The sequence below is a fragment of the Rhododendron vialii genome, chromosome 11a, assembly GCF_030253575.1.
Source record: "Rhododendron vialii isolate Sample 1 chromosome 11a, ASM3025357v1".
Lineage (NCBI taxonomy): Eukaryota > Viridiplantae > Streptophyta > Magnoliopsida > Ericales > Ericaceae > Rhododendron > Rhododendron vialii.
The window spans coordinates 6,606,038-6,616,099 of NC_080567.1; the positions used below are offsets into that span (position 1 = coordinate 6,606,038).

Below are 10,062 nucleotides of genomic sequence, written 5' to 3' on the forward strand. Positions count from 1 at the left end.
GAAATTGGGTCAAACAAAACAACAATGGCTTCAGACCCCCCACAAATGAGCGTCGATGATGCCGCAAAGACTATCGCTGATGCCAAAGCTACTAAGGTAGTCGAGGCCACTAAAGTTGCAAAAGCTGCCAAGGCTGCCGTCGCCGCTGAGAAGGTTGCCAAGGCAGCAAAGGTAGCTAAGGCCGCCACAACAAGCAAGACTAGAGGCGCCGAAATAACCCCAAAAGCATTTACTAACATGCAAGAGCAAATAAAAACATTAACCCAAGGGTTACAGACTGCACTGCAGGAAAATGCAGATCTTAGAAAATAGATCTCAAAACCAAGTATCCTAAACTTGCGACATAGTCAACACGAAAAAGAAGATAATTGGGAAGAAGGCGAATCCAGTGAAAAGGAAAGCCAAAATCGGAGAAAGCATAGCAAGCCGCCTCTAGAGAGGCCGCCATGTGAACAAGAGGCATTGTTCAAGATGCAAGACCAGATCGAAGGATTGATAAAACACATTAAAGCACAAACCCTGCTACGGTAGAAGAGTTGGTGCAGACCACAGATTCACCTTTTACACCCGAAGTCATGGGACTACCACTCCCAAGAAAATTCAAGATGTCACAATTAGAGACATTCAATGGCTCTACAGACCCATTAGATCATTTGGAAACATACAAATCTCTAATGCATCTTCAAGCAGTACCAGATGAAGTTATGTGCCGGGCATTCCCAGTTACCCTAAAAGGAAGTGCCCGGTCATGGTTCAATAAGCTCCAGCCAGGAAGCATACGTAGCTTTAAAGAACTCAGCAAGACCTTTGTAATCTACTTCATAGCTGGACAACGCTATGGCAAACCAGCAACTCACCTCCTGACGGTGAAGCAAGGAAGATGGGAGTCATTGAGGGACTACACCACAAGGTTTAACAAGGAGGTGGTTCAGCAAGTTGATGACAATGTATGTATAACTGCATACATAGCTGGATTATATTCAGGACAGTTTTCTATACCTCGTGTCTAAAGAACCACCCAAGACCTTGGCAGAGCTTATGCTCAGAGCTCAAAAACACATGAATGCAGAAGAAGCTATCTATGCAAGACGCTCATGGGTTGGTTTTGATCCCCAAGCAGGGCCATCCCAAATTGGCGAATTTCCTTTACCAGACAAAAAAAGGCGAAAAGTCACTAGCAAAACAGGAGGCGAACCAAGAAACAAGAAGGTGGATTTAAGGTCCTCACCAAAGCGAGGGGGAGGGGGACTGCCCCAAGGAAGGTATAAGAAGTTTACTCTACTCATAGCTATGACAGAGCAAATTCTTAACAACCTATAGGATGACCCGGACCTCAAGTGGCCCGGGAAATTAAGGTCAGATCCTAATAAAAGGGCTAAGGATAAGTACTGCAGGTTCCACAAGGATCACGGTCACAATACAGATGACTATATTGACCTAAAGCAGCAAATTGAAGACCACATTCAACAAGGTAGACTTCAACGTTTTGTAACAAAAAGTTATCAGAAACTATTTAGAAGAGAAGACACAAGTAAAGAGGGTGGAAATGGTGCAACACCCTGGTCAGGTCCCATTGGTGAAATCAAGGTGATTCATGGAGGATTTGCCGGAGGAGAAGAATCTAGCAACACTAGGAAAGCTCATCTGAGAAAGTTAAGAATTGAGGAACACCTGGAAGTCAACACAGTTGGTTGTCCAAGCAAATTTCAGAAAAAGGAGGAAGTACCCATAATTTTTTTAGAGGAAGATACCAACGGAATCCAAATGCCACATGATGACCCCATGGTCATCACCATTGTTGTAGTAAACTACCTCATGAGAAGGGTATTGATTAATAGTGGGAGCTTAGCCAATATCCTCTACCTCCATGCATATGACCAACTAAAGGTTGGACGGGAAAGGCTAAGGCCTATGACATCACCACTAGTTGGATTTGCAGGCACGCCAATTTACCCAACAGGGCAAATAGCCCTGCCAGTTACCATGGGGAAGAAGGGAGCCAGATTACATGCATGAAAGACTTTATAGTAGTGGACTGTCCTTCAGTGTACAATGCAATACTGGGGAGGACAACCCTGAATAAAATCGAGGCAATAATCTCCATGTATCATTTGATGATAAAATTCCCAACACTAGAGGGAATTGGTTGTATAAGAGGAGATCAAAAAGCAGCACATGAATGCTATATGACCTCACTCAGAGGAGCTAACATCACGATGATCATATAAAGTCTCCATACACGTGATGAAGAAAAGCTCCAACATGGAGAACCGGTAGAGGAACTTATGGAGGAGGACCCAAACCGGTCAGCAAGGAAGGACAATAAGGATTGGAACTGGATTGAGCAACGTGGCACAAACAGAGCTGCTACAATTCCTAAGAAGGAACAAGGATGTTTTTGCATGGTCCCACGAGGACATCCCAGGGATTGACCCAAGGGTCATATTCCATAAATCGAATGTGGATCCCACCATACATCCTATTAAGTAAAAGAAAAGGACGTTTGCTCCAGAACGGAACAGAGCCGTAGCTGAGGAGGTAGACAAACTTGTACAAGCAGAGTCGATCCGCGAAGTCCTCTACCCTGATTAATTAGCCAACGTAGTTATGGTCAAGAAAGCCAATGGCAAATGGAGGATGTGTGTAGACTTCACCAACCTCAATAAAGCATGTGCAAAGAATAGCTTTCCACTACCTAGGATTGACTGCATGGTAGACTCTATAGCTGGACATGAACTCCTCAGCTTCATGGATTGCCTTCTCAGGGTATAACCAAATCCAAATGTATGAAGGAGATCAGGAGAAAACCTCGTTCATTACTAATAGAGGACTGTATTGCTAGAGGGTAATGCCATTCGGTCTTAAGAACGTAGGTGCGACGTATCAAAGGTTGGTTAACAAGATGTTCAAGCAACAAATTAGATGAAATATAGAAGTGTATGTGGATGATATGCTGGTCAAAATTTCCAAAGCACGAAACCATGTTGCAGATTTGGAAGAAACCTTTGAGGTACTTAAGAAATATTAAATGAAGCTTAATTCGACAAAATGTGCTTTTGGAATATCCTCAGGAAAGTTCGTAGGAATCATGGTATCCCAAAGGGGTATCGAGGCAAATCCTGAAAAGATTCAGGTTATACTCAACATGCACTCACACCAGAGCGTAAAGGAGGTCCAAAAGTTAACAGGATGTGTCACGGCACTGAGCAGATTCATCTCTCGTGCAACTGACAAATGCCAAACTTTCTTCAAAGTTTTGAAGAAAGCATTTGAATGGACTACCAAAGAGGAGGAAGAGTTCATCCAGCTAAAGAAGTACTTGACATCCCCACCACTGCTTAGCAGAACCCAAGAAGGGGAGGATCTCTTTTTATACCTTGTTGTCTCCCCACATGCAGTCAGCATGATTTTGGCCAGGGAGGAACAGGGAACACAACTCCTGGTGTACTACACCAGTAGAGCACTAAAAGGAGCTAAATTGAGATATCCCAGAGCTGAAAAGATAGCTTTTGCAATGGTAGTCGCAGCTAGACGACTACAACCATACTTTCAGACTCACTCAATAAAGGTGCTAACAGATCAACCACTTCGAAGGATTCTACATTTCCCAGAGACATCAGGCCGATTAATTTAGTGGACAATAGAGCTTGACCAGTTTGACATAGAGTACAAACCTCGAATTGCCATCAAAGCACAAGTGCTTGCAGATTTCCTCGCAGAATATACGTATCCCAAACTAGAAGAACTCCCTAAACAAGAACCTAAACCTTGGATCCTTCAAGTAGATGGATCAACAACCAAAGAAGCAAGCGAAGCTGGGCTGATTTTAACATCCCCAAAAGGACAACCTCTAAGCTATGCGCTTCGGTTTGAATTCAAAGCAACTAACAACAAGGCTGAATATGAAGCTCTTTTGGTTGGATTGGAACTGGCCAAGGTCGTCAGTGTTAAACACTTATTGGCAAAAAGTGACTCAGTTAGTTGTGGGTCAGGTTCTAGGGGAGTACACAGTCAATGAGGAGGTAATGCTTCGAAGCTTTGATATTGTCAGGATTCCAAGAGAGGAAAATGTAGAAGTTGATTATTTAGCCAAGTTGGCCATGGCCAAGAAGATGCCATTCCATGGAATGCACCAGTCCGATACTTGGAACTACCAAGTATCTTTGCCCCAGACGTACACGTTCAAGCTATCGACTATAGTAACTCATGGACAGGCCCCATAGTTGACTACATAACAAATGGGACTTTGCCAGATGATAAGGTCAAAGCTAAGCAGCTCAAGATTAGAGTAGCAAAATACCTGCTAATGGGAGATGTACTTTATAGAAAGAGCTTCTCACTACCATACCTCAGATGTTTGACCACAATAGAATCTGATCGAGCTATGGAAGAAGTCCACCAAGGAGTACGTGGAGATCACCAAGGTGGCCACACATTGGCTTATAAACTTCTTAGGCTGGGCTACTACTGTCACACCCTCGATTTTCAATATAATTATATAATATATTTTAATAAAAGAGCCTCGCATATCATACATATTACCCAAAAGAGTTTCCACCTGTCTTAAAATTACAAATCAAGTCCCCAAGATTAAAGTCTTACAACTTAGGCACTTCGGCCCCAAATATACTGAAATACAAGTACGAACCTATTTAGAATATTACAAACGTTTAGTCAAAAGGATTTAAATGATATGTTACAAATACATCTCAATCAAAATAATGTTAATACAAGATACTTAAGTAACTACGTGAGGTTAGCTTCCAAAAAGTCTTTCATTCCCAAACACACATTGCATGCGAGCGATTGTCCAACGTTTAATCCTGAAAAGAAAGATTAGGTTGAGCTACACTAGCCCAGTAGGAAGATCTTTACCAATTCTATATGCAAATATGGTGACAAGTGCAAAGGAAAGGAAACAAGAGGATTTAGGCGGTGTTCCGGTTTCTCCGAAAAGGAACTTTTTGAAAAAGAAGGCAATTTCAAACTCAAAAATCATGTGTTTACGTAAATAATTTTCCTACCAATATGGATCTTGTTTGATAGATCTTATTAAGATCTTTTAAATGGTGCAAAAAAAATTGAATTTTTTTATTTATTTTCATTATATTTGAGTTTGAAATTACCTTCGTTTGAAAAAAAAGTACTTTTTCTCAAAGTGGAACACCACCTTAGCTCAAACGACGATATACAATCAACTCAAGGATATGCCAATCATTCAAGACGATCATTCTATGATATGCTATAATCACGTTATGTCATATAGTTCACATAATCACATTATGCCATATAGTTCACAGTACTCAAACAAATCAACAACTTCGACACGACTCACAACCACCAATCTCCACCTACTGTATTTTCACCTCTTGCGTTACAGTTTAACCCCACAAGGGTCACCGTATTATCACCCCTAGCGCTACGGTGTGCACCAACATCTAGGATCTCCGTATTTCCACCCCTTGCGTTACGAGACCATCTAAGTCTTTGCATTACCACCCCTTGCATTAGGAGACATCCTAATTCGACCACCGACCCAAACAACCATCCCCTCACTCGATATACAAGTTAGGGCTTTCCCAAAACCACATTCATTCATGATGTATGTCACGACATGCCAACAATATCACAAATATGCCACAAACGTTTACAAGTAATCATTCAATCCTAACTTGCATCTTATTGGCATTTTAACCAAGTAATTCCCTATTCATCTCTCACTAATGGAAGGCCAATGGGTCAAGAATATCATCCACTAATCATATGTAGTCATAATGACAAAACAAGAATCATAGGAGTAGCCAACAAATGTTGGGAGACTGACACACCCCACTCTAACGGTCATAACTTTCTGTGTACTTAGAGTCTTTAGAAGATTTTTGGTCGCAATGAAAAGTTAACTTCAAGACCTTCAAATCGATATAAAGTTTGCATGGATCGGACATCAGACGAAGAAGTTATGGCCGTTTGAAGTTGGGCTGAAACCCGGAAGACAAGCAGAAATTCCAGAGAGGGGAGGGATCGATTCCCCCATCACCAGGGATCGATCCCTGGGCTTGCTGGACCAAAAATGAAAAGGGGGATCGATCCCTTCGTGATTTTGGGAGATTTTCTGCAAATTTCGATAGCTTTCGAAATGAATGAAGAGAGACGATCAAAGTCCGATTCTTATAGCAAACCAACATATAAACACATAAAAGAGGTAAAGAAGTCCCTACCTTGCGACGATAACCAAGATCCAAGCGATTTGATCGAGCCCTAGCTCCAAGCTTCTTGAAATCACCAAAATCTTCTCTCTGAGCTCGACCCAACACGATACGAACCCGGGGTTGCGTTCTAGAGGTGAAATGAAGATGAATCCTTAAGGTTCTTGAGGTTTTTAGTGGAGTTTTGGGTGAAAGAGCAGGAGAGTGAGAGAGAGAAAGACGGTAGAGAGAGAGGGAGGACGATAGAGAGAGAGAGATACAAGGAGATAATCCTATCTCCTACAAAGACACATAACCTATTTATACTACCTCAAAAGCAAATTACACTTTTACTCCCTCTAATTCTCATTCATTCACTTTAAACCCCAATTCCATTATCTACCACATAAATCCTATTTTTCCCAGTTAGGCATTAATAAGATATTTCGATAATTAGAAATATACGGGTCTCTACAACTATTGGCCAAGCATGCAAAAGGATTGCCACTTTATGGTCCAAAAATGTGAGAAATGCCAACAATTCGCAAACATCACTCATGGATTCCCCATAGCCCTGACTCCAATGAGAGGACCTTGGCAATTTGCCCAATGGGGAGTGGACCTAATTGGCCCACTTCCTATGGTAGCAGTCTAGGTCCAGCATGCCATTATAGCTGTGGATTATTTTACGAAATGGGTCGAAACTAAGGCATTGGCCACGATCACAGTAGAAGTTACAAGTGATTTCTTGTGGAAGATAATAATAAGCCATTTTGAGTTACCACGTGTGATAGTCACGGATTGAGGGATGCAATTCGACAATGCTTAGTTCAAAGCATATTGCGTTTCCAAGGGAATACACATACATTATGCATCCAAGGCTCATCCAAAAGCCAAAGGACAAGTAGAAGTCACGAACCGAACCATTAAAAAAGGAATCAAGAAGAGGCTGCGAGAGGCCAGATGAGCTGTATAATGTGCTATGGGCATATCGTACTACCCCCCGAACTGCAACTGGAGAAACTCCATATTCTATAACTTTTGGGGCTGAAACAGTAGTTCAAATTGAGGTTGAACTCCTCAATTACAAAACTACAAGTATGGATGACCAAGAGAACAAGGATGATCTTAAGGCTGAGCTAGACCTCTTGGAAGAAAAAAGGGAAACAACAATGGCCAAGGTAGTTGTATACCAGCAAACAATGGTTAAGTACTATGAAACACAGGTTAGGCCAAGAGATTTCAGAGCTGGTGATCTAGTCCTCAGAAAGGTCAATCCAACTGGAAAGAAAGTGGGCAAGCTTGGCCCAAATTGGGAAGGACCATACCAGGTCTTGCACCATGTCAAGGCAGGTGCGTATAAGCTCGCAACCCTAAGGGGTTAAGAGCTACACAACTCATGGAACGTAGAGCATCTCAAAAAGTACTACAAGTAGGTGCTTACAATAGGACTTTATTTTTGTCTTTAGAAAACTTTTTTTGTTTTCAATAAAATTCTTAGCAATAAAGTTGTTTTTTAAGACTAGTTGTTCCTTTCATTTTCCAAGCCACAGTGGCCAATAAATCTCCCCAAGAGGGAGGATCATTCAATATTTCCTGTGAATTTAATATGGAAATGACATGCAAGTATAAAATTACTGCATAATTTTATAAACCACAACTCAAAGGGTGTGGAACCTTTTACATAAAGTTCTTTGTGGGTAAAACCCACAAAGTTGCAACCTAACCACTACCACCCTCCCTCAGAGGAGAAGGAACTAGGGCCGCCGGTTGCCCTCGAAAGGCCTCCAACTGATCCCAGTTGGCAATCAGCACCATGCGAACGGTCTTCTCCACGATGGACAGAGATTCCGCCATGGCATCCATCTTGACTGACAGCTCAGTAATGGCTGTCTTCAAGCCTTGCAGTTCGCGGCACAACTCGAAAACTCGATCATTGCTCACCATTTGCAACAAGGAACTGCTTATAGAATGAAGAATAATCTATCAGGACTGCTAGCTTTTATAGCACGACCCCTTGACGATTCAGAAACCGCTTGGGGAAATCAATCCACAGGATCCCATTCAAGGCGGAATTTAAAACCGCCACCTCAACCGCTCAAATTAATGGGAAGTTAAAAAGCCAATGGCCTTAGACAGTTGAAACATTTGCCTTTACAAAAGCATTGGACCCCTAGGGCTTGGCTTTACATGTTTCAAAACAAATAAAAATCCCACGGAATTAAAATTAATCTCCGATTTAAAGGGATATCCTAAGGGAAATTCAAATAAGTGTTTTAATTGTTTGGACGCAAGCAATTTACATAACAATTAAAACACTTAGGGGAGTAGAGGACTACTACAACCCTAAAACTTCAGAGGTCAAATACTTAGCACAGCTAGGATATGCATGAAGCTCATGAAAAAACTTCAGAGCTCAAATACTTAGCACAGCTATGATATGCATGAAGCTCATGAAAAAACTTCAGAGCTCAAATACTTAGCACAGCTATGATATGTATGAAGCTCAGGAAAAAGTTCCGAGCTCAAATACATAGCACGGATAGAGTATGCATGAAGCTCATGAAAACCTTCTGAGCTCAAACATTTAGCATAGCTATGATGTAAACAAAACTCGACAAAACCCACACAAGTCAGCATACATAGCATAACCATAATGTGCACAAAGACTGTCAAAATTGCCATAGCTTGACACAAATATGGGAAATACACCTTTGTTGTACCTGTCATGTTGATGTTCTCAAAACCAACGGCCTTAACAGGATCGAGAAAACACGATCTTAACAAGATCATCCATCAGAAAAAGTTCCAAGACCACATACGTCCAGGAGTGGAGGTCTATTCAAAAGACCACTCCTAGAAAATAGTCAAAGGAGAGAGTAGTTAAAAGTATTTTAATTACAGACCCACGAATTAAATGTTCTTGGCCATTCAAAGGCTAAGGGTGGAAACATCAAGTGCCTGCCCACCACCAGTTGTTGAGCCAGGAGGGGTAGCTACGGCAGTTTGAACCTTAACAGGGGGAGTCACCTTTTCTGGAGTCTTTAAAGGGGAAGCAACTGAAGAGCTGGGAATGGTTGTGTCTTTCTCAAGGGAAGCCGCTTCATCAGCTTGATCTTCTTCTTTCCTTCCCCTATCCAGGAAAGAGAGCCCCTCATCATCATCAACCTCAAATGTGGAAAAATCCAAATCCAGGTAGGCCAAGGCAACACGGCTCCTCATCACTTCAAACCCATCAAAATAATTTGGGTTATGTCTTGACGATACTCAGGGGACTTTAGGAAAAGCGAAATGCCTTCCCTATGAGCATTCTTCACTTTTTTTACCATCCCTAAGCTCATAGTCTTGTACTTCTCAAGCTCACTATTGCACTCCAAGATCTTCTACTCCAAGCTCCTAGCAGTCGCCCCAGCGACATCTCTATCCTCCTCCAAACTTCTTTTTGACTGAAGGGCAGCATCCCTTTCACTAGTAATCTTCTTAAGCTCTGGCATCATGGTGACACCCTGCCTCGTGAGCTTCATGTTAGCCTCAGTAAGGGTAACCACCTGCTTCCCCAAGCTATGGCTCTGAGAGGTTAGATAGCGGCCATAAGCTGCAGCCTACACAAACAAAAAAGTCAACGAAGAGGACAACAACAACAATCGAGGATTTGTTCAAATAAAAAATAGAGCATACCATAGCTAATTCAACCAACATTTGCTCCCCCACAGCTTGGAGAGACATCTCAGCCATGAAATCTTTGTCTACCACACTCAGCAACCCAAAAATTTGCTCTAAAGCCTCTTGACGATCGCCCAGCACTGAAGAGCCAGCAGAAGCCTTGGCTTTCTTAGAAGAAGGGGCGTCCTCAAAGGCGAGTCCCTTTGCTTTTCTC

At 42.1% G+C, this 10,062-nt stretch overlaps 1 protein-coding gene across 1 annotated transcript; it reads left to right on the plus strand.

The window, feature by feature from the left end:
- The first annotated feature begins 575 nt into the window (after positions 1-575).
- LOC131306824 (uncharacterized) lies at positions 576-2,016 on the plus strand. Its single transcript, XM_058333254.1, has 3 exons — positions 576-947; positions 985-1,209; positions 1,321-2,016. Exons 1-3 carry the CDS (start codon positions 576-578, stop codon positions 2,014-2,016), a joined length of 1,293 nt encoding a protein of 430 aa, XP_058189237.1.
- The last annotated feature ends 8,046 nt before the right edge of the window (positions 2,017-10,062 follow it).

What these genes read in the sequence shown, in the direction of transcription:
- LOC131306824 (XM_058333254.1), top strand. Translation starts at nt 576, where the DNA reads ATGGGACTACCACTCCCAAGAAAATTCAAGATGTCACAATTAGAGACA. An exon ending in TTCAGCAAGTTGATGACAAT is followed by an intron (nt 948 to 984) that starts GTATGTATAACT and finishes GATTATATTCAG; the next exon opens with GACAGTTTTCTATACCTCGT. An exon ending in GCGAACCAAGAAACAAGAAG is followed by an intron (nt 1,210 to 1,320) that starts GTGGATTTAAGG and finishes AACAACCTATAG; the next exon opens with GATGACCCGGACCTCAAGTG.